This window comes from Clupea harengus, chromosome 21, assembly GCF_900700415.2.
Source record: "Clupea harengus chromosome 21, Ch_v2.0.2, whole genome shotgun sequence".
Taxonomy (NCBI): Eukaryota; Metazoa; Chordata; class Actinopteri; order Clupeiformes; family Clupeidae; genus Clupea; species Clupea harengus.
In genome coordinates, this window is record NC_045172.1 from 16079949 (window position 1) to 16106967 (window position 27019).

The 27019-nt window shown below is 45.3% G+C and overlaps 1 protein-coding gene across 1 annotated transcript; it reads left to right on the forward strand.

Annotated features, from left to right (window-relative positions):
- The first annotated feature begins 289 nt into the window (after positions 1-289).
- On the forward strand, positions 290-27019 carry LOC105911710 (prostaglandin F2 receptor negative regulator-like). The gene is made up of 7 exons (XM_031558764.2): positions 290-1121; positions 4601-4966; positions 7552-7962; positions 11513-11893; positions 21083-21511; positions 24184-24592; positions 26912-27019. The coding sequence occupies exons 1-6, from the start codon at positions 1076-1078 to the stop codon at positions 24540-24542; spliced, it is 1992 nt and encodes a 663-aa protein (XP_031414624.1). The 5' UTR covers positions 290-1075; the 3' UTR covers positions 24543-24592; positions 26912-27019.

Consider the following 27019-nt stretch of genomic DNA (forward strand, 5'->3'; position numbering starts at 1 on the left):
AGAGTCAGCCTGTCTATTCGTCACCTTCCGACAAAATGTATGTGTCAGCCCAGGACAAAACTCATTACTGAAAATGTACAGTTGCAACCAGGTTCACTGTTGCCTGGACAGCCACATTTCGTTTAGGTTCTCAGTAATGTCCATGAACCACAGTCAAGTTGAAAATGATTGGATGAGCTCCTAACTCATGCAGTTAAGAACTGCATTGCCAAATTTTAACAGGCAGTGCCAAGATACGAGCCATTTGGCGCAGCAAACTTACCAAACTGTTCGGGAGAAGTGCCATAACATCTGTTCCCTTAAAAATGACATGCCTAATTCGCTACATGGGTTTCCACAATTTAACTAATAAACTATGTTAAATTCAAATGACAGTATCTTTGCTCTCCTTTGAGAACGTTGTAGTAACCAGATTTCAATACATTCCATTAATCATCACCTATAGCGCACTAAGCCAGTTGGTTACCGTTTGAGAATATCCAGACAACACATCCAGAGAAAACTGATTGGCAAGATATAGTCCCACAGCAGCAAGGAGCCAGTGATATTCTCAAAGCAAGGGTGTAGCTTACATCCGTTTACTTACAGACCACAGATGTGGTGTCCCTGCTTAAATTCAATACATTCCTAAGGTCAAAATTATGGGGGGCACGAAATCATGCAATGTCAGACCTGTCCTCAAACATAGTAAATATGATCTATGATGCCGTAGCCATCACCGGCCCCAGCAAGTGCATCGTAGTTGCTGGTCCCCTCCTCCAGGAAAGCCAAACTTCCGGACAAGGCAGCGTCAGTGGGCTGCCCATTTCTCTCACTATAGCCGTACATTGACAGCAAAGGCGCGAATCATTACGCGCCCGGCGAGGAACCGTCATGCCAACGCTGTCCTCGGGAACCTCGAACGTCTACGTATACACTGCCCGCGGAGCTCAAGTGCATCGTGTGACCTACGCTGACTGTCATACACCTCCTGAGAATTGAGGTGCGCCGAATCAATACGATAAGACCACACAGGCTAAATACCGTGACAGTTTTGGAATAGACATCGAAGGAAAGAAAAAAAGAAGAGAGCAAGATGAACAACCTCCTCAAAATCCTTTGGACGGTATGGTTTGCATTCGGTAAGTGACAGAAATGTATAAAGTGATATAAAATCGGCATGAAATGCTTAGATCGAGCAATCAGATTTAAAACGTCAGCCCGCGGATTGATGTCCCGTGTAATGCATTGGCATGTTAACCTGAGTAATGCGAGCTTTATTCACGGTCATTTTGTTCAAGTCCCTGCTTTTGAGTGAACCCTCACTTTGACGTGACAGCCGGCTAGGCGAACTCTTTTCATTAAAACAGCCTTTGCGTAAAAAGAGATTTGGAATTTGTCATTGCAGGTGGACCGTCTACAAGTTCAGTCTGGGAGCTTACCTTCCCTTATCTCACGAGGGTGGGTCACATTTCTGGTTAATGTGGTGACTGATAATCGTCGAATTTATCGAGGCCCTACTGTCCATTTGTTTGCTTTTAAATCGTCCCAGGATATATTCGCTTGGAAAGAGCAACATCGATTTTAAGAGTATCTCGCACAGTTTGTACGTTTCAGTCGGGTGTTTCACTCTGTCAAACTGAGGTCCACATTCGGTGATATCATTCCCACTGTACCTGATGATGAAACACGAGTTTCACTGTGTGTGTGTGTGTGTGTGTGTGTGTGTGTGTAAGATAGAGAGAGAGAGAGGTGTGCATGTGTGACAATGTGACTAGAGAGAGAGAGAGAGTAAAGGAGAGATACTGGGTTATATATGCACGTTTGAGAGCATTTTTCGAGTGTTTATTCTCAGCTCAGTCACTGTGTGTTTAGACTTGCCATGTGTGAGCTGGAGTGTGTGTGTGAGAGCGGGTGCCTGTGAGAGAGAGGATTGGGCACTGACGTCACAGTAGGCTTCACTTGGCTAGTGCTTCCTCGTCTTAAATTAGTACAGTGGAATATGATCAGATGTCCTCTTTCCAAAGGTGGTGTGTGTGTGTGTGTGTGTGTGTGTGTGTGTGTGTGTGTGTGTGTGTGTGTGTGTGTGTGTGTGTGTGTGTGTGTGTGTGTGTGTGTGTGTGTGTGTGTGTGTGTGTGCATTTGTTTATTTGTATATCAGTGAGCCAACAAGCAAGCATTAGATTTAGCGTTGGATTTTCATCTGAACACAAGAAAGACTCCAGTCCAGGGTCGGTTTGGCCATAAACAAACAACCTTATTTATCCCTCAAATGTGTGCTGTTTGGAGGCACCCTCCTCTTCCTCAACATCCGTTCTCTACGGAACTGTGTGTGGCCACTCACTGTACATCCGTGTGTATGTTGCGTATACCAGGGATGGACAAAAATACATCAAATACAAATACATTTTGCTTTAAGATACAAAATACTAAAGTTGTAAAAGTATCAAAATAAAATAGAAATTACAGTAACAGTAACCATGACCTGTATCAAAATAAATTACAGCATTTTGTATTTAAAAAATGTATATATTTCCATGGCAATATGACATTATATCACAAACTTCCTCTCTACTTGGGTATATTTGATGATTTGATAATATTGATAATAACAAAGCATGTTACAAATCTGTTTTGAGAAGCACCGTATCATTCACTGGGGAGTATTCAAGCCAGCTAGATCACTGTAACCATGTCAAGAAGGCAAAAAAACATACATCAAATTTCTTGTCACTCAATCAGAGAAAGTGACAAAAACTCTCTGTGCTTTCACTCTTTCAAGATTTGACATTCAGGTGACACAGTCTGTATCGCCCTAGCAGACATACATTCTGTCAGTTTAATGTCTTTTTTTTTTAGAACAGTGCTTGTTGCCTGGACTATAAATTGGCCTTTAGATGAATCCGAGAAGACAAATGAGACATCAGTCTTTCTCTTGCTGTGTGCTCAGCGCACAATTCTATCTCCCTTTACATGTGACATCATCATCATGTATACAGTTTTGGAGAAAGTATTTTCTGTAGTTATAAAATGGTCCACAAAAAGAGTATGCTCAAAATAATTACAAAGACAACCTATATGAATATACGATTTGAGGTTTATATTGTAGTTTTTTGAGTGCACACCCAAACATTGTTATCTGGATTACTAAACAGAATGGCAGCTGGACCAGAAAAAAAAGAAGATATTCCTGAGCACAGGTTTACTTTCTGCTTCACTTTGTATTTTAAAATGCAAAAATACTGACCACCATACTGTTTTGATACAAATGACAGAGAGAGAGAGAGAGGTGTGCATGTGTGACAATGTGACTAGAGAGAGAGAGAGAGAGAGAGTAAAGGAGAGAGACTGGGTCTATCTTGATACAAATGACAAAATGCTATTTTGTATTTTAAATACTTATTATAAATACATGTATCAGAAATACTGGCCATCCCTGGCGTCTTCAACCCTACAGAACCCTGTAACCGTGAGGCCTTGTTGTGACTGTTAACCAACATGTCCTGGAAATGGATCAACAATAGGTCTTTAGACAAAACACAGCTCGGATGTATGAAAATAACAGAAACAGGGCTTGTTTAACCTCTTATACAGCTTATAAGCATTTTGAATCTATCTACTTTGGTAGAAAGACATCCTCGTACAGGAAGACACCGAAGGTGCTAGCCTGCCTCGTAGAGCTGTGCTCACTGAATTAACAGGCTGTGGTATACGCTGACCAGCTAATTTCTCTGTCTCAGTAATTGCACAGCCCTGCTGCCATCGAAGGCCAGTGTGCTCCATATTTATCCGGTGCAGATAATTATCCTGGTGTCAGAGAGACTCTCCTCATCGTGAAGCAGACTGTTTTCGGAGTACAGTCGTTTGAGTATAAAAAGGATCTTGGGTTCTGTGAGGTTGTCAAAACTTAGAGAAGGTCTCAGTTCAAGTTGATTTATCTTCTCTAATGACGTGCCATACATGTTTTACTGGGGTTTTTTTTTCATGTGAGTCTCGTGCCCTACTTCGTCTGTTCGAACACGCTTTGAAGTAAGCTCTTCTCAATTTCAAAAAGTGGTCTAACCAGTTTCAACCACCACATAAGAGCTTTAATTTCTCTTTCATTTTGGAACCATATAAAGTATTTTACACATATCCAGAGCACTGATACGCTTTCATTTTGTATACTGTGGTATTTTAATGTAGGTATTCAATAGTACTGTTGCATGACATACTGCAAAAGACAGACATGTTAAACCCCCACATGTTTTATGTGTCAAATGAACACTCTTAAACACTCTTGAACACTCAACTGGCAAAGAAACTAATTTGTTAATAAATAATTTGTCTCAATCGATCATTTCTATGTTACAAAGCGCTCTGTGCCCTTTTGATTACTCATCATAAACTTGAATAGCGAGAGGGCTGGGTTATTGATGGAAAGAGGGAGAAGAGGGGTCAGGGAATGTGGTTGTTTGGAGAACCAGTGAGTGTGGAGAGAGAGATGAGGTGAGTTTGTGAAGGGGAGGTGTAGGGAAAGATGATAGAGAAAAAGACTGTGATTTATACTTGATTTCCCCATTCCCCTCACCTCAACCACCCCAGACGGTTAACACAAACTAACAGTGTTTCTGTGTTGCAGGTGTGTCCCAGGGTCGGATGGTGACCGTGCCTGCCGGACCCCTCATTCGAGTAGAGGGTCAGTCGGTGGCGATTCCCTGCTCCGTCACGGACTACGAGGGACCCAATGAGCAGGACTTTGATTGGCTGATCGTGCGGGACCCGGACCCCGTCCAGATCATCTCCACTTTCGACACCTCGTTCACAGATGTTTCCCTAAAAGAGCGCGTGGCCAATGAGGATATCCGGATACAGCGGCTGGCTGACAGCAAAGTGGAGCTCAGGATCAAGGAGGTGAAAGTGACGGATAGCGCCACCTACAGGTGTAAAACCCCCAGCACGGACACACAAGTTGTGGGGAATTATGAAGCAGATGTGGAAGTTAGAGGTAGGATGTGAATGTTTGTTTATGTTTGTCTGCCTGTGTGTGTGATGTGGTAAAGCTGTTGGCACATAACAAGGATAGTGCTTTACCCCAAGGGCCCACTGGTTCACAAAAACACATCAGCATGCCATGAGAACTAAGCTGCAATTGTAGTTAAAGCAGCACTCGTAAACAATGTTGTATTTTGTAAAGTTCAAACCACTTGCAAGGCCTTTGTCTTGACAATTTGTGATCATGTCCTGGCAGCAATTAGTGTGACAATTGTAAAATGCCCCCATATTTGTTGTCATTTTAAGTACTTCACCTTATAATCTGAGACTCCAAATAGGCCTCCCCTAGGAGTAAGTTACCAATAGTGTACTTTTCTTCTCACATGGTGCTGGAGAGCCTTAGCTAACCCAACGCTGCCAAAACCACTATTTAACTATTTAACAGATAGTGTAGTGAAGTGGAGGGCTATTAAGGGCTCGCATCTATTCAGTTAAGCCACATTAGATCATGTGTCCTCTTTTCTGCGGGGCTCGATTGTTGGGCGCTCTGAACCGACTCCCCACTGCTTCACTTCCGCATGACTCCACACGACATAGAGAAGCCCACAGCGTCTTGGTCTCAGCTCTCCGGCCCTGGCTCTCTGTGAATGGCCATCTCGTTCCCTCACGAGTGTAAATCCTGGCCTGGTGCTTCGCTCGTTCAGGGCCTTGAGGTATTTAGGTGAGCTTGGAAGCTGTTGCCAGCCCTCCCAGGAAATGGACTTGGCCAAGGGGTCTGGAGCAGTGTGGGTGAGCGATTTTGCTCGGTGTGGCTGGTGACTTGCCAACGGAGAAGAAAAGAATGAGAGAAAGAGAGATGGAGAAAGAGAGAGACAGAGAATGAGACAGAGCTCATCTGTTCTGTGTGAACACTCGGAGCAAATGATCTGCCGTCAGGTGCTGATTTTTTTGGGTGCTGTTCAGTGTTCCATGACGCACAGATTAGCCGAGGCCAGGTGGATGGTCTAGCGTGTGTTTGGCGGGCGCTCCCTTCATTCCCTGCTCGGACACCCTTCACCTTTTTTTTCTTCTCATCATTGAAGCAAAACCTTAGCCGAGCCGTCAGGAAGAGGGAGAAAGATCAGCGTTGTGTAATACCAAATTTACAAGCTAGCCAACATCAGCACCCTCAGGAAATACAAGCGCCAGTAATAGATTCAACACAGAGACAGACAGGCCGGTCTGTTAGTTAGGGCCCTGGAGTATGAATGAGTGTTGAGTCAGGAGCAAGTCAGGAGTCAGGCTTTGGAAAAGGTGGCTTTTCCCTTTCCCTGTCAAGTGATGAGCTGGATGCCGTTGTCACTTGCATGATGATATACTGTGCCCTCAGGCTTTTCCTGTCACAGACATGCCCACCCGGGCTTCCCCTGCTGGCCTCTCCGGCGCTCTGCTGCGCTGTGCTGCGGGTGTTCTTCCCCGACTGTGAATGATTAGAGGACAAACTGATTTGGGAGGAGGGGTGGGGCCGAGCTCTGTGCAATGGGAAATTCAGGGAATCGAAGCAGTTTCATGTAAATGAAGTCACGCACAGGTGGTCATGCACACATACACGTACACACACACACACACACACTTATCCTCTTGCCTACACACACACACACACACACACACACGCACACACGCACACACATATACATACTGTATGCGCACACAACACACACACACACACACACACAAATATGCACACAATCACTGTTTTCACATTCTGGGCCTGAGGCCCTTTCTGATACTCTTTCCTGATAACAGCAACACAACGGGTATGGGGCCCACAGTTAGGAAAACACCTACAGTACTTATATATACAGTACATTTCCCCTTTACATGGAGAAACGTTCACACTCCTCATGTATAGAGATGTTTGCAATGCTCAGACATCCTTCCTCAAACCACAGGCAGGGCTTGGCTGAAGCGCAGAGGATCCGGTCCAGCAGATGGGCGTTTTACAAGGGAGGATGCCTGTCTGGCCTGGGATGTGTTGTAGCTCAGCAGGGAGATCTGCCCGTATTTGTTTAACTTTGACTGCTCATTGTATGGATGCCTGTCTTGCGCTGGCCGTGCGATTTCACTTCTGGACGCCCAGATCGCCAAAGCCAGTAGGGGTCAGCCACAGTTTCCTGCTCTGTCTATACATGCAACACTATCATGTGTGAATTTAGATATGGTGTGTGTGTGTGTGTGTGTGTGTGTTAGTGAGAGAGACAGGCAACACATTTGTTGAAGAGAATCTTTGCAAGAGATAACATTTAGGGAATAGACAGTGGCCTCATTACTTGTTATTAGCTAATAATTTACGAAGGGGTTTTAAGACTTTGCAGTTATTGTACTGTGCATGGACTGTTTGTTTTGCTTTGTTTTGTCAATGTCCTCTAAAGCTTTGTAATACCTGCTGAACATTTGCCTCGTAAAATGTATTTGGTGTTTTTTGCATATATGTTATAGATTAGTAATGTTAATGGTCTGTTATGCGTCGATTGCTAATGCTGTTTCTTTGGAGACAGATGCTTGAACTATGCTTGTAGTAACTCACACTGTATCCCTCTCCCCTTGTGCTTCTTTCAGTCATACCCAACAGCCTTGTGGTGGAGCCGCGCACCCCTGCAGCTGTCATACCCGAGGGTGGCTCCGTGGGGCTATTCTGCAATGCCTCCTGGGATCACACTCTGGGCACCCAGCTGTCTGTCACCTGGTCCGCCCGCAAAGGAGTAGCCACGCTGGAGGACCTGCTGACGTTCGGGCCAGACGGAGCCGTGGTGGTGACAGACATAGCGGCCCAGCGGTACGCCAGCGGCGGGCTGAGGCTGGACCTGCACCGCAAGGGGACCTACGGGCTGGCGCTGACCGGAGCCATGCCAGCCGACCAGGGCGTATACGTGTGCACGGTCCGGGAGTGGACGAAAGAGGCGGGGGGCGCCTGGTACAAACTCCAGCAGAAGAGAACAGACATTGGACACGTCTCCGTCACATCCACAGGTATGTGGCTAGCGTGATCACATGTGCCATGATGGTGAATATTTCCTAAATATCACACAATTTCTACTGATATCAAATAATGATATTTCATTTCCATGGATTTCCAATTCATTACATCAAATGATTACACTGGCTGTTTATGGCCAAAGGAGGCATGTTCAGTGGAGTGTGATGTTCCACGTGAAACTATTTTTAGATCACACGGCGAGTGTTTTAATATGAAGGTCTTGTTTAATTAGCTTGACATTCCAGCAAAAGCCCCCCCCCCCCTCCAACACCCCCAACCCCCAAGCTTGATCACAGTTCCGATCCAGTAGACAGCAGACTAGAATGCACTGCGAATGGTGTCCTTGTTTTCACCTCTGGCGATAACTTTACGCTTTCGCAGATGAACTGATCCATCAATCAAATGCTCTCAAACGGCAAACTGTCAGATTGAGAGTGACTTGGAGCAAACAATTTGGATATGCTTTTGTTGATGGTGTGATTAATAAATGACTAAACAGGAGACTATATGGTCCCTTTCTGTATTGTCACTTCAAAGGTAAGATAATAGGTGGTTTCTCAGGAAAACTGAACTAGCGTTCCATCCAAGTTTTTCAGTATTTGCCTTTCCTAGCCTCAGTGGGAAAGCTGAAGGCTGTTTATGTAAAATGAGATGCAAATGACAGCATGTTAACATTCGACGGTCGGGGTGATGAGATTTCAAACACAGCATCCTGCTGAGAAATTGGGCTAATGAAAATTGACGTTTGTGTTTTTTTTGCCCATCTCTGTAGTTTTGGTTTACTCTGTAGGTTTTTTGAGCTATAACAATTCAAGCTTTGATAATTGAACAGTTTGTATTTAAGACGATATATATTGTAGTTATGCTTGGAATGTACATTGTGTAAGAATGGAGCGTTTATGAGGATCATGCAGCCATCAGAATGTTACATAGAGATAGACAGCATTAATGTCCCAGTTGTGAACAGAATGTGTGTGCACACGAGCATGTGTGTGTGTCCATGTGTGTGTATGTGTGTGTACTCGTGAGTGTGTGTTTAAAGCACAGAATAAGGAGAAAATCACTTTAGCAATTCTTACAGATTCCCACCGCCCTCTTCTCTCCCTTACCATGTGTACCATGTCCAATTTTGAGGACATCAGGCCTTCATAAGAAGTGTCTCTCCTCTGTCTTTTGTCCCCCCCCCCATCCTCCCCTCCTCCACTTGCGCTCCGTCTGTATGCGACCCCATACATCCCCTGCCGAGGACAAACAGTGCTGTTTGAGCTGAAGTTGCCAGGGATAGCCGTCCTGGGTTACCACAGTCGGTCTGTCGGCACCACTGCCGCCTTTTTTAATTAAAGGAGAGAATGTGGCCCTGAGAGAGCTAAGGCAGGATAAGGGCTGCCTGTAGAGGCAAGGGTAGATAGGGGACTGAGGGATTCATCAGCCCCCCCCCCCCCCCCAAAAAAAAACCTATCTGCTGCTGGTGATAGCTGAGGCCCCAAAGAATCTGAGGGGTGTTTGAGGGTGGTAGTGTCTGTTACGGTATGCAATGTCTTTAAAGGTGCAGTCTTCACTTCTGGCGAGAAGTTGTTGATATTGGAAGTCAACAGCCGATCAAATACACCCCTCCCTTCAGTGGTCCTGAAGCAACATTGTTGACTGGCTGGAATAATGGTCGGAGCCCCTTTGGTGATTAGGGAGCCTGGACAGTGGATTAAAACCAGAGTTTCTGTGAGCACGCACACAGAACAGACAGCTAGAGGATCATGAGGGGTGTTTCACTGAATTGACAAAATGCGTATTGGAATATAATTGAGGACTGCGCCTTTAATGTTATTTTCTTGTAAAGCTTTGGACTTGAAGTGATATATCTCATCTCATTCGAAGTTAAATTTGTCGTGTATTTGCCAAATTCAGTTTGAGCCCCTCTGATTTGTGCTGAAGGGGATCAGCAAATCATACCTCTCCCAAGTATCATGTCTTAAGCAATGTTGACGGGAAAAAAGCAATGTGAAAATAATGACAGTGACACAAGATCAAGACACACAGTCACACCTTAGTAGAAATGCATGACACATGTAGCCCTGCTACTCACCGTTCCAGATAATCGTGTGTCAGGTGCCTCCGACGAAAGACGTTCATTATGGCATTCCATTGCAATGTTGCTCTGCTGGATTCTGTTACAGTCATTTGGTGGAGTAATTAGTCTTACAGAAGAGAATGTATTGTTTTTTGTGTCATAACAAGGGATGTATTGCAAAGAGATTCATATCTTGTAACATGCATTATAGGACTGTTAACACTCGGCTGTACTTATGAAGGGAGTAGTTTGCTCTCCCTGGGGCTCAATTCTATGCACATTTCATAGAAGTAAAGACGTTCAAACCACACAGCCAGACACAGGAGTATATGTGTGTATCAGACATGGGATTAGACACTGACTGGTCATTAGGTCTATCATTTTTCTCATGCAATGGGCATCTTTTATCATAAAAACATACAATGAATGTATTCATTCAAGTTATGTACAGCGGGTAAAATAAGTATTGAACACGTCACCATTTTTCTCAGTAAATATATTTCCAAAGGTGCGATTGACATTAAATCTTGTTACAACCAAAGTAATTCATACGTTCCAAGAAACCAAAGCAAATAAATTCAGAAATTAAGTTATGTGTAATAATGTGAAATGACACAGGGAAAAAGTATTGAACACGCTTACTGATATTTATTTGTACAAAAGCCTTTGTTGGTAATGACCAAAATGGCCAGTTTATGGTGAAATTATGTTCTTTCCACTTCCGGATTATGGCGCCAACAGTGCAAACTGGAACATTCAGAAGTTTAGAAATGCGTCCGTAACCAACGGCATCAGTATGTTTTGCAACAAAAAGGTTGTGAAGGTCTTGCACCGGTCTTGCACCGGTCTTGCACCGGTCTTGCACCGGTCTTGCACCGGTCTTGCACCGGTCTTGCACCGGTCTTGTGAAGGCTCTTTACTTTTACCCATCATGAGATGTTTCTTGTGTGACACCTTGGTAATGTAACACCTTTTTATAGGCCATCAGTTGGGACTGAACCAGCTGATATTAATTTGCACTGACAAGGGGCCAGATTGCTTTCTAATTACTGATAGATTTCAGCTGTTGTCTTGGCTTTCCATGCCTTTCTGCACCTCCCTTTCTTCATGTGTTCAATACTTTTTCCCTGTGTCATTTCATATTATTACCGTAATATAATTATGAACTTTTTAGTTTTGGTTTCTTTGTATGTATGGATTACTTGGGTTGTTACCAACATGTGGTGAAAATTTCATGTCAAAAGCACCTTTGGAAATATATTTACTAAGAAAAATGGTGACGTGTTCAAGACTGAAGAAATTAAAGAAACTTTTATCTTTTGGCAGCTTATTGGTTTAATTACTCATTAACCACGGTATAAGGTTCGCTACCACAAAGCACTGAATTGCTTACCTGCCACAGTGACACAAGAAGCATAATGGCCAGCTCAGTTTCAGCCCTGCTTCGCTAACACAGACCCTTATCTGATGTCTTTCAGCCCAGTCCCTCAACGTCTCTGCGCAGGGCAGCACCACGCTGAACACGGGCGACACCCTGACCCTCAGTTGCACCGTCGGCGCGGACGACTACTCCCTCCTGGGCCTGGAGGTGGCCTGGCTGACGGACGGGTCCCGCGTCCTGGCCCGCTTGGACCGAAACGGTGTGGTGAGCAACGGCTCTGGCATGGAAACGGCGGCGGCGGCAGGGTTAAGGCGCGTGGGCGATGGGGAATTCAGGCTGGTGGTGCCCGCCGTGGAGACGTCCGACGCGGGCCAGTACTTCTGCCGGGTGCGGGCCTGGGCCCGCCTCAGTGGGGGAGGATGGTACCAGGCGGCGGAGAAGACCTCCAACCAGGTCCAGGTTCTGGTGACCCATTTAGGTGAGTGGTCCCGGATTTAGTGTGGGGTGTGGGCCTGTGGAGATGACAAGAGGTTCACAGTCAGGGAGTGAAAGTGTGCCTGTGTCCTTCACCATGAGCTAATTTGACCCCTGACCCCGCTTCAGCTCCTCATTTGACTCCTTATTTCCATCTTCTTTTGTGCCTCCTGGCTCAAGGAGTGTGTTAGTTACCATAGCAACTCCTAAGAGATCACAGACAACAAGCTACCTTCACTTTTTAAACCTGGACTAAGCACTATTGCATTCACTGAGGCTCCTCAGCATAGTGTCATACTCAGCTCAGTTTAACCTACATTGGGATTACAGTAAAATTGCTGCTATGAATGTCCTTAGTTCACACCAAAAAACATGGCCTGAAAGTTGTCTGAAAGTTGCTGTAATGGTGATGAATGTTGGTATAATCATGGCGAGAGGGCTCCAGCTGGGCTAGCTCTTGTTTTCAGTTCCGCCAGCATGTAGAGCAGCTGCATAAACTACAGGACAACAAATTTATGGAAATGAGGAGTTATCTTCCAACAGTCCTCTCAGCCAGTTAAACAGACCCAAGTTAATATGTTTTAAACAGAAGCCTCGTCCATAATCCAGTGCTAAAAATAATGTGTTTCATATGTGGACAACAACCCACAATCATCTAATAGTTAAAGTAAAATTTTTGCAGCAAATATAACTCAAAAGGTTTTATTCACCATTATGAAGAAGGAGAACACCACGAAACACACACATTGTTGCTTACACATGTCGCCTGTAAGTTGTTAGTGATCTTAGCTATGCTGTTAACATGTGCGCAGGGTGCTATCTCCAGTTTCACCCCAGGAGGGCAAAGAGGTCAGCTTGTCTGTGCTTCCCTGGACTGGTTTGGAGTGTCTGAGATGTAAACCAGAGATGCATCCTTAAAAACTGACCTGTCGGCAAACCCATACATCAGAAGTATTAGGGTGGCCTTTATGAAGATGACTGACAGCTTAGGAGTCTGAGTCAGTTGAAGGCTACCAATGCACTGCAAAAGATCTCACACCCAAAGTTGACTCTGCTGTTACAATCTTTTTATAGAATTGCTTTTTTCTATTTAGTCATTTTGTAAACACTTTCATACAAAGTGACTTCAGTATTATACACTTTTTTAAGTTCTTCAATTACAGTGTTGGGATATATTATGGATAGACGTATAGATATATATCTACACATTCACACAGGTAGTGTGGAGGCCTCAAACCCTAGGAGACATACTGTTATAATAGATCATTCCTAATGATCTAAAGCACCTTTTTGACCTGTTCTGGCTTAGCCAGCTGTCCAAGTGTAGATATGCTGTTGGAAGTAGGTTGGACAAGTCACTTGGCCTTCTTAACAGCTGGTCATTAACTGTTTTTGGGTCATTACAGCATTACTGAACAGTGCATTGAGTTGTTTTTCTAACGTCTTTAATTAATAAGAAGACCTACTTGTCTACAGTGCTCTTGCTAAAGATATCCGTCTAGCCACATCAGCCGTCTTTGGAAAGGAGAGAGAAAGAGAGAGGAAAAAGAAACCTGTCTCTCTGAAAAACAGCTCCAAGGTTGTTTGCTCGACTCTGTACATCACAACAACGTATAGACACTTCCCCCCCTCCTCTCCGATTCCTGACGCATTTCCTGTTGTTGGCATCCCACAGAAAGGACTCGCGGCAGACCTGGGGTGTGTAAAGAAAAAAGTTTGGGAATGCCCCGCACTTTGCCCCAAAGGCCGCTGTCAAAACAAGCCACCCTGAGCCGTTAAAAAGGTCCGCGAACTGCATGCTTTGGTGGGCATTGTTCCTGACATCCTGAACTGGTCAGGCTCTACTGCTGCTTCTGTGGGAGAAAATGTTGCCCCAAGGCCAAAGGCAGGCAGGGGCTCCAGAACCACATACATTGTCTATAAGCGCTACGCTGAGCTAATTCCTTTGGCAGGGCTTTTGACGTTCTGCATTGGGAAATGAACTTAAAGATGCGCTGTTATTGATTGTTACTGTTCATCACTCATCATTTCAGGCCAGTGGTGTCTTAAGGTGTTCTGCGGGTGAAATATTCATGCTTATATTGCTTGCTTCTTATAGCATGACTTTTATCGCATAACTGTTATGCATTCTGAATGACTTGAATGAGTTCACGTGGTGATGTTGCTACACACAGATGATGTCAAGTTACTCTGTGGTTAGTGCCAATGTAAAAACACCCACAGTTACTGTAATCCTTTTGCTTCACCAGTCATTGTGAAGTGATTCGCGTCAGAACGATGAAAGGTAATAGTGGTGAATGCTTGAGTGATTATGGTATTGGCTCAAGACCAGTTTGTTTCTTGCTCTCTGTTCATCTGATCTGAACCAGCCAAGTAAGCATTTGCTTTGTTACAAATGTGTCCTATCTCTGTATCTGTCTATGTCTCCCCCCCCTTCTCTCTCGCTCTCTCCTTCTTACTTCTGTTCTGTCTTTGTGTTTCTGTCTTTCCTTGCCCTTTCCCTGTCTCCCTTACACACACACACACAGATGCTCTTGCACCCCGTGACCCTTAATAATGCCATTCTGTGTGGTATGTATGCTGTGTGGTGTGTGTGCTGTGTGGTGTGTGTGCTGTGTGCTGTGTGTGCTGTGTAGTGTGTGTGCTGTGTGGTGTGTGTGGTGTGTGTGCTGTGTGGTGTGTGGGGTGTGTGTACTGTGTGGTGTGTGTGGTGTGTGTGCTGTGTGGTGTGTGTGGTGTGTGTGATGTGTGTGCTGTGTGGTGTGTGTGGTGTGTGTGGTGTGTGTGTGGTGTGTGTGCTGCGGTGAGCTCCACTCCAGTGGTGAGTTACTGCCGTGTCGCCTCTCTTATTGTTTCTGCTACTCACTCATCCTCGGCCTCTCTCTCTCTATCTGTCTGTCTCTCTCTCTCTCTCTCTCTCTCTCTCTCTATCTATGTCTTTCTTTCCTGCCTCAGTTGGCTGCACAGCCCCATACAGGTCCCCTAACACCCAGCATCACATCACATCACATTGAATCGCATAGCAGGACATTGCGATGCATGTGTCTGCCTGCCTAATTTAAAGCTTCCCTTTTCACTTTCAGCCAGTCGGACTGGGGTCCGTGCTGTGTGTGTGTGTGTGTGTGTCTGTGTATGCTTGTTTCAGCTTGAGTGTGTGTGCGTGTGAGTGAGTGTGTGTGTGTGTGTGTGTGTGTGTGTGTGTGTGTGTGTGTATCCTTGTTTCAGTTTGAGTGTGTGTGCGTGTGAGTGAGTGTGTGTGTGTGTGTGTGTCTGTGTGTCTGTGTGTCTGTGTATGCTTGTTTGAGTTTGAGTTTGAGTTTGAGTGTGTGTGCGTGTGAGTGAGTGAGTGTGTGTGTGTGGGGTGGGGGGGTTGGGGTGCTTGCAATAGAGGAATGCAGGCGCGTTGGGTTGGCCTTCTGGTGGAGTCCGTCTGAAACCCTATACTCTGAGCCACAGCCCGGACGCCCCGCAAACGAAGTGTCTCCTCTGAGAGAAAGGCCTCCTGCTGAAACACCTGACCTGCCTTGTAGAGAGAGCAGAGAGAAATTAATAAAGAGAAGGATAGAGAAAGAGAGAGAGAGAGAGAGAGAGAAAGAGGGACAGAGTGAGAAAGAAAGGAACCACACATTCATCTGTTTGTTATGAAGCCAGACACTGTGGGTATCATAATCCTTTGGGGTCCTCTTCTCATTCTGGGCCTGAATTTATTCATGCCGTTGAACATTTTTCACTCGCCCTCATCCTCGCTGAGCAGCACGCGCAAACACACACACACACACACACACACACACACACACACACACACACACACACACACATACTCACACACACAGAATCACAAACCTGCTTGTGTATAGGAGTGTGTACAGGGAGTTGTTTCACTAGAAGAAAATATGTGACGTCTTTAAAAACAGAGAAAATCAGGGCAGTACTTGGGTGATTTAGGGATTGTTCGCATGCTTATGTTTAACAAATGGTTCGTGTTTTGAAAGGTGCAGATGTATCAGTTTTTTTGCTGCTGCGTCACAAAGCTTCAGTTTGGATGTCCGATGATATAGTAATTATAGACAGTATGTTGAACCTAGAGGTCAAAATGGCCAGATACAGAGATGCAGTCGAACAAATAAGACACCAACTCCTGTACTCTTGTTTAACTATAAAATCCTATTTTAATGATCATTTGATTTTGCAGTGATAAAGTACCAAATATTGTATTGTTTGGCACAAGTAGCTCACTCCGATAACATTAGTTAGACTCTGATAAATTGAATGAATAGGTGTTTAATGACACAAATGATATTAAACCCCATACCAAATTCCTATACCATATAAAAGATACAAAAGCTGATGATTTGAAATTACTGTGTATATGTGCTTTATCTTTGCACTGAGTGAGAATTGGAGTGAGAAAGAGCGTTAAACAGGCAATGATAATCGAGTTAGCATGACTCTCACGTGTCACAACAACTGGAAAATTCCAGCTCTCCGTTCCCACCCTTCCAGTCTCATGTTATCTGCTAAGGGACCCAGAGCTGGCAACACTCCAGACCAAAAGCCAGCAGGGCCATTTACTAACCCACATTTACGCCTCACCTGCATTATCTGTGCGCTACACCCATTGACCTCCCCAGGGAAACGTAGCAGGTTTTTTTTTTGGTTCCCACAGAATAATTAGGCCTGACCTATTTTTTTTATTAAGTGATCAAACTCATGGTGTCTTTGTGTGGAGGCTCGTGTGAGCCATGCACTACTCTCCACTTTTCTAATTCTTTCTGAGGGAAAAGATAACATTAGAGTTGCGTGGTACATTACACCAGTCAGTGCATGTGTTTGTGGGCCAAGTACTGTAGGCATTCGAAACTCAATGACCCTTGAAGAAACGCTTAAGTGCTGCTTGGTTTAACTGCAACAGTGACAACACTACAGCGGGCAGCACATGTTTTTGCAGTCCCTTATCTCAAGCTCCTTAACATATTTACACGCAGTTGGTAAATTTAAGGTCTTTCAAGTGCTGATTGTCAAAATTCAGTCCACTGAATTTAATTTTTTGCTATTGCTTGTTTTAGCCAGTGTTCAGATGATATGCCTTCACTGTAAATGAGTCTTTGTTAACACCAGGCTTACTCTAGGGATGCCGTATCAGCGTCCTCCTTGGTGCAATCACGTAGGCCTGCTCCACTGTTAGGCTTGGTGTTGATTTAGTGTGTGTGCAGCCCTGGTCTCCGGCATGGCTGAACCATTCTTGAGTGATTGAGGGGGCTCTGTGACCTGCGGTTTTCCCCCTCAAAACACACCCCTGACCCACAAACGTTCAGCGCCGGACTCCCGCTATGAGCTGGACCTGATGATGAGTGAGTGTGTGTATGTGATGGCATTGCATGAGTGAAAGACACTGTGTGCATTTGTGTATGTGAATTTTGCGAAGTCTCATGTTTGTGTCAGCAGGTGCCTGCATAGCAGGGCCGCTGAAATAAAACGAGGACAGTGAAAGACAGTGAAGGGAAGGAGAGAAAGAAAGATGCAGCCAGGGAGAGAGAGAGAAAGTGAATGAGTAAAAGAGAGAGAGAGAGTGAGTGAGTGAGTGGGAGAGGTGAAAGAAGAAAAGCCAGTTTGTCTGATAAAGTGTTTGATAACAGCCTCACGCTCTTGAGAGTCCAAGAGTGGCGTTGTGTTTCTAGCTAATGGAGGGTAGGATTGGCTGACTGACTAACTCTCTCACACACACACACACACACACACACACACACACACACACACACACACACTAACACATGCACACACACAAACACTCGCTGAGGCGCTTGTTGGCCTTCCTTTACCCTGCCGTTCCCAGGATACTCCATTGCAATCCCCACAGACCGGCCTGGGGCAGTCCTGTATCCTCCTCAGTGTATTTACCCAGCCAAGGCTTTGAGCCGGAGACCCTCCGCTGCTGTCCACTTTGGCAGCCTTTTAAGACAGCACACACCCACTCAGAACATTACCATACACTAGATCACTTACAGTGTGCTACTTTAAAGACTTTCTTTTGTGGGGGTTTCTGCACTGACTAGTTCCCTCACACACAACCTGGCTCGCAAAAGCTTTGAAAAGAAAGGCATGGTGTTGAAATGTTTCTATGCCTTTCATTTCACACATTTGATACTATTGATTAATATATATAGATAGATAGATATTAAATTGTAGTAGGTTATGGAAATGTTTTAGATTGTATTAAACTCTCATTTTTAGAACCATCTAGAACCACCTAAAACCACCTGATTAAAAAAAACTTTCCCAAAGCATAGCTGTTGGTATGTTTACTTCCTATGCTTTGTGTCAATCCAGCCAAGCCTTTCCCAGCTAAGAACCTCTTATCACTTAAGATCACACGCATTTCCTGTATGACCTCTGTGTTTCTTAAGACAGGGAAATAAACTTTGACCATGGTCTCTCTCTCTCTGATAACGGCAGTGTTAAGCACATAGGTGCAGTGATGCCCTGCCCAGGCAAAGCAAAGCCGGTGTTGTTGCGTGGCAGATATAACGAATGACGAATCAGACGGCCAGGCTTGGCGCAGGTGCAGGTAGTGGGCGGGGTCTCAGGGTGCTGGAAGAGGAAGTGGGCAGGTTTTTATGTGCGCGGGGCAGATGGTGACGGGCGATGATTCAGACTCGGTGACGTCCAAGAGACACAACACAAGCCCACTGCCACATATGTCCGTTGGGACCTGCAGTATGAATGGGGACCTGGTATGTCACTGTGTGTGTGGGCGTACATGAACGAAAGATTATATGTGTGTATGTGTGTGTGTGTGTGTGTGTATGTGTCAGTGTGTGTGTGTGTGTGTGTGTGTGTGTGTGTGTGTGTGTGTGTGTGTGTGTGTGTGTGTGTGTGTGTGTGTGTGTGTGAGAGAGAGAGAGAGAAACACTATATATACCTCATTCCTCCAAGTGGCCTTTCAAATGCCATGATCAGGCCCTACGGCTAGACTGGGTATATATGCTCTTAATAGTCACATTTCTTCTCTAGGGGCATCTTGACTCCATCAAATAGCTTGAGTGCTGTGTGGATGCATGCATGCATGTGTGTGTTTGTGTATTTACCGAATGTCTGCGTATATGTGTGCATCCATGTGTGTGCATTCATGATTGCTTATGGGTGGTCAGGTTTAGTGATCATAACTGTGTGTCAGTGTGTGTCTTTACATTTATGTTTGCATATTGTACATTCATGTATTATTCTGGGTGGGTGGCAGTGGTGTATCAGATGTGTTTGTGTGTCTAATAGGAGGATAATATATTGTCATTTTATTGAGGTGTGTGTGTGTGTGTGTGGTATGTGTGTGAGATGCATCACAACTCACTGAGGCATGAAGGTCCCAGCTGTAATGGGGAGAGCTCACTGAGCACCCAGATTTGCCCAGTATCCTCACACTCACACACTGACACACACAGGCACACACACACACACTCACACACACACACACACACACACACACACACACACACACACACACACACACACACACACACACACACACACACACGCACACTGGTTATTTCCAAGTAGTCGGATACACACATGCCTATAAACACACACTCATAAAAACACATACACTTTGCCCACACCTCACCTCCCACAATGCCACCTGGGCTCTATGCCCAGAAACACTTGACACTGTTGTTCAGACAGCCTAGAAACAGGGTCAAGATAGAGCCATATATCTGGAGATGACCCTGCATGTGTGTGAGTCTTACTCTCTCTCTCTCTCTCTCTCTCTCTCTCGCTCCCTTTCTCTTCTCCCTCTCTCTCTCTCTCTCTCTCTCTCCCTCTCTCTGTGTGTGTGTGTATGTGAGTGTGTGTGTGTATGTGTGTGTGTGGGTGTGTGTGAGTGGTATCCCCATTGACCGTAACACTTGCATATGTATAATCATTGGGGTGTTGCCTTAAACCACGCTGGAACAGAGTTCATCCATCACACAATGATTACCAGATGCTGACCAGGATATCATCGGTACCATATCACTCTCACTCCATTGAGATTTTTCTCACTGCACTAGCAACAAATCATACTCCCTCCCTCTCTATCTCTCTCTCCCTCCCTCACTCACTGCCACTCCCTCTGTCTGTTTCACAATTTATTTCCCTTCCTTTCCCCCTCTCTCCCTCTGTTTCCCCCTCTCCCTCTCCCTCTCCCTCTCCCTCTCTCTCTCTCTCTCTCGCTCTCGCTCTCTATCTCTCTCTCTCTCTCTCTGTCGAGTTAAAAATGGCACTGACACCATGAATGCAGAGCCCCTGCCTCTGCCAAAAGAGACTCGCAGCAGATCCTCATGTGATCAGACGGGGTAATCCAGGTCCAAGGGATCGGGGAACTCCTGCCAGGTTTTGGTTCCTCCCACGAACACTGAGCCAGCTGATTTCACTCATTAGTTCTACCTCCAGGAACTCAGTTGTCATGTTGACTCAGAGGCTTAAGGCTTGAGGCACTGTGATAGCCATGCAAGATACCCACGCATGCTTGAATGAATGTGTCAGTATTCAAATCCACTGGTTTAGAATATTTAACATAATTAGATGATTGACAACAAATGCGGGATGCCTATTTTCTTGTTTTCACAAGAATGCTTATTTTGTTTTCACCTTGAATGCTTTGGGAAGACAAATAAATATAAAGATAATTGACATGAGGACATGAACCCAACTCTTTAGTTGTGTATTGATCAGCTCCCATTCAGCCCTTCCCCACAACCCTACAGACAGGCACTGTGATAACCATGACAGTTACCAACATGTGATTGAATGAGATATTGTATTTAGCTGTGTATTGACATGTCTCATTTTATACTCTCCCGTATTTTATACTCTCTCATTTCAATTCAATTGTATTTATATGGAGAGTGTCGATAACAATTGATTGATGCCTGAGTGCTGGTTAACATTCTCAGCCTTAACGAAGGCCTTTGTGGGGACTGATGCAGACACTGAAAGTCTGTGTGTGTGTATGTTCGTGTCTATATGTGTGCCCATGTGTGTGTATGTGGGTTTGTGTGTGTGTGTGTGTGTGTGTGTGTCTATGGTTCTGTGTCTATGTGTGTGTGTGTCTCAAGGCGCCTTACAGAGCCCAAATCCTGCACCCCCTACAGCAAGCACTTAGGCGATGATGGTAAGAAATAACCTCTTATATTAAACTCTCTCCCTCTCAACCCTTCAGAGACAGACTTCAGTGTGCTCTTCTCCGCCCTGATCACGCCGCGCCTCCCTGGCGATCCCACCGAGCTGGAGTGCCGCGTGACCAACGTGACACACCTGCGCGACGCCCGCTTCGGCGTCTCCTGGCACCACACGCCTGTGCCCACCCACCCGGCCACCACCGCCCCACGCAGCATCATGATTGGCTCGTTGGATGTCAACGGCGCGTTGACGCCCGGTCCCCGTCACCGCCGTCGCCTGGACGCCGGCCTGGTCGCCATGACACGCGAGGAGCCGCTCACCTTCAAGCTCCGCCTCCTGCACACCGGCGAATCAGACATGGGAGAGTACACCTGCAGCGTCAGCACGTGGAGCCCCGCCCGCTCCGGAGGATGGGAGGCCGGCGTCGACTACCAGACTCCCATCTTTAAACTGGCTTTCGCTACTAAAAGTGAGTATGGCGGTCGTGCAGGGCTTTGGTATTTTTACTTTTTTTATTTTATTATTTTATTCATCTCCTGCTATTTAAAAAAAACAAGCCCTCTGTTTCTAAAAACAGCTATAGAAACAGAAGTCTAAATAGACCTCCCAAGGCTCAGTTCTGAATCCTTCATTTAAAAGCTGCTATTCAAAGCTGCTCTATACCTTCAGTGAATACTTTTGTGTGTAAGTTGTATAACGAGGACTCAAGATTTTAAAAGGTCTCTGTATATCGTCTGCGAGAGCTTACCTCCAGCAATAATATGGCTTAGTGTTCATTTTCCGTGGAGAGTAAGAATGAAATATACTTTCATCTAAATATGTCTGCTTAATGCAAATGAGTAAGCTGCACTCTGTATTATGCACTGTGCTAGTTGTCACATGGTTATGGGTTCAATATCCAGGAAGAAAACGTGTTTTAAAATGTATGCTAGCATTAGAATGGTTTTAGATGGAAATGTATGTTAAATGATTAAAAAGGCCATCATGGTGATATAATTAGGCCTATATGTCTGATGGAATGGCTGTCCTTGAAAATGGCTGAAAAGGATCTCTTACATAGGGTTTGCGACCTGCATAATTTTACATTCTTAATAGAATTAATTTGGTTCTTTTGGTAGCTAAAACAGTGCATGAGTAATTATGGATGTCCATTTCAGCATTCTGATGCTGTAGTTCTCTCTGATAATTGCACTGTAGTTCCTTAATCAAAACTGATGATTTTTCACCAGAAACATACACATAGATTTCCAACACGCACATAATCCTTTGAGGCGTCAGTGCTACGCTCACATTAGGGTGGGCTGTCAAATCATTTATTTTAATTTCTTGTTTTTTGTTTTTTCCCTGACCACCAGGGCTCTGCTGTGATGTAATCTTGAAAAGGGTTGTCTCATGAAATTCTTATAAAATTGCAATTCCCACGAGCACCTGGTTTCTAAAACAAGACACCAGGCTTCAGTTGTGAGGAATCTGGAGCATTCTCCTCCGCAGCTGCCCGGTTTGATCACACATGCAGATCAGTCACCGGTCCCCAGAGAGTTGGGCGATGCCAAACTTCTTCTTTTCTTTTTTTTCTTCCTACGGCTTGAAAAGCTTCATAAATACAAGAATGACTGTGCTGGTTAGTGCAGCCCAGATGCAGAGATCTGAATGTTTTCACGCTCCCAGTGTAGCCTGCTGGATGTGTGCTTGGCTTGCTTTCTTCTGCCAGGTTTCACATTGATCACCATTGGTCATTGATTAATTCATATCATATTGATAGTCGACACATGCCCAGAAATTTGGGCTTTCTGTATTTACCGTGTCTGCAGACTATAAAAGCAGTAATATGGGGTGTCTTTAACAGTCTGACGTGTCAGTAGAACCTTACTTTATGCTGTTTGTGATTATAACAATTAATATTGTTTCATAACAATACTGTTGGATCTCACTTTGTCCAGAGGAGACTGTATACAGTGAATGCAGTGAAAGTATTTTGTATGTACACAAACCCATAACCTACTGATGTACTCTGGCAGCTATGGCACCCTCCTCTTTTTGCAGACCTGTGAAAGTTAATTTTAGAAAAAAAAATAAAAGAATTGTGTTGCTGTTCTGTTAAGCGGATCCAGCTAATTTCACTCCAGGTTGAGGGGATATGGGGGAACACTGGTACTTTTAAAAGCCTGTCTCATAGTCCATTGGCTCTCTGCTTGTCCTCAGGCCTAAGTATTAGTATGCTGTCTAACTCCACTCAAACTTTATCTCTGTTGTTTTTTATAGTCTCCCTATTTACTCATGTGTAACTTCAAAGACCACCTTATATTCGATTTCCCCGCACAAAACCCCTTAAAAGCTATACTTACAATTATAAAGCTATACAAGCATTTATACAAAGGTTTTCTAACCTCTAATCAGTTATCTTTGCAGAACCTCTTTATTTTATACTTCATTCATTTACAGGTGATTACACACACAATTATGGCCCCTTTCATTTACAGTAACACAGTTTTATGTATGACCTACCTTGCATATTGAAGGGCATTATGACATTTTAGTATGAAATGTACTGTATATGCAAGCTCTTTACCACAGATTTGTCAGGCAAGTATTGCACATGGCATGTTTGATTCCTAAATGTGTCTACAAACTAGGGCTGAACGATTTGGGAAAATAATCTAATTGCGATTTTTTACCAAAATATTGCGATTGCGATTTAATATGCGATTTTTTTTTATCCTCTTTTTCTCCCAAACAAAACGTAATGAATGATTTAAATATGACCAACACAATATTAGATACATTTAGTGTAAAATACTCTTTCCCACATTTACATTTTTTATTTAACTGCTCATTACAGAAACAAGAACAACAATCGGTGGCTTTGCCACTGTGCATTTAAGTAATTTTAAAAAAGTCATTTTAAGTATAAACAGTAGGCATGCACTTTTTAAACTTTTTAAAAATTTTTAAAATTTTTTTTTTTTTTTTTTTAGACCACGTTTTTTAATCGCGAACGTTGCGGTTAGAAAATCGCGTTCTATCATATCGCGATTAAATCGCAAATGCAATTAATCGTTCAGCCCTACTACAAACCTTTTCCATAAGCGAGTCTTTGTCTTTGTAACATGGCGTCTCTCTCTCTGCGCCTCCTCCCCTCAGGCCCGACTCTGAGTGTGGTGGCTCGTCGCGTGCGGGAGGCCACCACCGGCGGGGGCCACGTTCGAGATGAGCTGCCAGGTGATGGCCGAGAACCTGCGCAACCCAGCCTACTCGGTTCTGATCCACACCCAGGCCCAAGTGGGCGCCCCGCCCCGCCGCATCGCTTCCCTGAGCCCGGAATCCGTGGTGCGGCTGGAGGACTGGAGCGAGCCGGGCCGGCAGGACTCCGTGGTGTTGCTCCGGACCGGTCCCAACGAGTTCAGCTTCCGGCTGCAGGGGGTCCAGGTGTCGGACCGGGGCTTCTACTCGTGCGAGGTGAGCGCCTGGACCAAGCAGCCGGGAGAGACGGACTGGACTAAAGCGGTGCGTGGGGAATCCAACAAGGTCCAGATCTCCTTCGACCACACAGGTAAGATTACATGTTCATGTTCATGCTGTTATAAGTCTCGAACACACAGGTAGGATAACATGTTCACGTTCATGCTCTTATAAGTCTCGAACACACAGGTAGGATTACATGTTCATGTTCATGCTCTTATAAGTCTCGAACACACAGGTAGGATAACATGTTCATGTTCATGCTGTTAAGTCATAACGTGGCGACGTTTCTCCACGTTCCTAACTTTTACTTCAGCAGTCCTTTTGGAACAAAGAACACTTTTGCGGAGAATCATAGGCTGAGCTAAGAATGAGAACGACATGAAATTATACATAACAGAAATGGGCCTCAGATGACTTTCAAACATTCACTGACATTCAAACATTGCTCAAGGGGACGGCGCTGGCCCTGGGGCAAGGTCTTCATCGGCTTTAGCTTAGCTCCTCAAATCATCTCGTCTCGTATGATCTTTCACTGGCATTTGGCTTTCAGTTCCTTGCTATTGCTTCCAGTAGACAGAGAAACCCAATTCCAGAACTACATTACACACACACACACTCTCTCTCTCTCTCTCTCTCTCTCTCACACACACACACACACTTTCTCACACATACACACACACACACACACACAGAGAGAGATAGAGAGAGAGAGAGAGAGAGAGACATGCAGACATACACAAGCGCATACTGTGCATACACATAAACGTACACACACATTCACTCGTGTGCACGCGCGCACACACACACAGTCACACACACACACAATCACAACCATACATGAGCACACACACATACATGTAAAAAACACACACACACACACACACACACACACACACACACACACACACACACACACACACACACAAACTCAGGACCCCGGCCTACTTTCCCTCTTGTTTGAAGTTCTTGTGTTGTTTCTCTGGGGAGCGAGTAGTAGTTCCCCAGCCCCCCCTAAAGCAACCCCTGGTGGCAGCCCGGCACTGGAGTTCCTCATCTCCCAAAACCACTGCACCACTGCTGTGCCTCGCTCTGCTGCACTACCCTCTCCCCCCTCAGCCCTCAGCCCTCGCCCGGAGAGCCCCAGCCTCATGCTCCTCGTGATGGGGCATGGGGGTGGGGGTGGGGGTGGGGGTAGGGGTGGGCAGGGAGGGTGGCTGTGTTGTGGAGGGGCTTTGGTGGACAGTTCCTCTCCTCTGGCAGTGGGAGCTTCAAAGCAGTCTGGTCCCCCCTGGGATGGGATGCAGCCCTAAATGCCACCACCAGTGGTCTCCTCGTTCTGGGGGACATGTCTTGTCTTGTCATTCCCCCTCTCTCTGTTCTGTGCTGTTTCTTACTCTCTCTTTCTCTGTGTGGTCCTCTTTTCATCCCTCTCTCCCTCTTTCTCTCTTCCTCTTCCCTACTTTCTCTCTTCCTCGCTTTTTCTTTCCCTCTTTCTTTCTGCCCCCCCCCTTCATCCTGGGAGCAAAATGTCATAAACAAATCCACCCAGCTCCTCCGCCTGTGCGTCGAGCCTCGGCATTTCTCGATCTGGGCACGGATCATTAGGTCTGCTCAGACAAACGTCGCCGAGGCAGATGCTGCCGCCGCTGCCACGAGTCACGCGCACAAACACACACACACACACGCGTTCACACTTGGTCTGGGGCTGGACGAGTCGCCCATGTCCCCAGAGCAAGACAACAGCAGGTTTGCACATGCATACACACCCCAACACACACATACACACATCCCAACACACACATACACACACACACCCCAACACACATACACACACACACACCCCAACACACACATACTGTACACACACCCCAACACACATACACGCTCACACACCCCAACACACATACACCCACCCCAACACACATACGCACACACACCCTAACACACACACACACACACACACACACACACGAACACACACACACACACTCCCCAACACACCCACACGAACCCACCACCCCCGTTGGCTGTCCAGGTTGCCAGTATGGGTGTGTGGAGAGGGAGAGAAAGATGTGTTGGTTTGCAGTGAGGATCATTCTACATAGAAAAATGGAGGAAGACTTCTAGTGAATTATAGATAAAAGTGCAAAACCATCTGTCCACATGTTGCTAATGTTATTGTTATTACACTGCAATACCATTACATTATAGTCTTGTGGTGTAAGAAAAGAGTGAGGTGTTGTCTGAAGGCAGAAAAATCCTCCAGAGATTTCAGAAAAGATGTCCCCAAGAGAATCAGACGTAGACGAAGCCATCTTTTACTCCAGATGGTTGATGGTTGATGCAGGATGCTTGAGTACAGTAGCTGTGTGCTGGCTCTTTATTTGACATGTCCGTCTCTCCGTAGGCCCGTCATTCGGCATCTCCATCAGCTCCGACACCACGAGCCTGTACCCCTGGGAGACGGCCAAGATCGAGTGTGCCATGAGTGTCTCTGGAACCCCTCCAAACCCAG

Excerpts from the sequence above, each read along its gene's own strand:
- LOC105911710 (XM_031558764.2), top strand. The coding sequence starts at position 1,076 with ATGAACAACCTCCTCAAAATCCTTTGGACGGTATGGTTTGCATTCG. Across the intron at positions 7,963-11,512 it reads CGTCTCCGTCACATCCACAG|CCCAGTCCCTCAACGTCTCT; the intron begins GTATGTGGCTAG and ends GATGTCTTTCAG. Across the intron at positions 21,512-24,183 it reads ACTGGCTTTCGCTACTAAAA|GCCCGACTCTGAGTGTGGTG; the intron begins GTGAGTATGGCG and ends TCCTCCCCTCAG.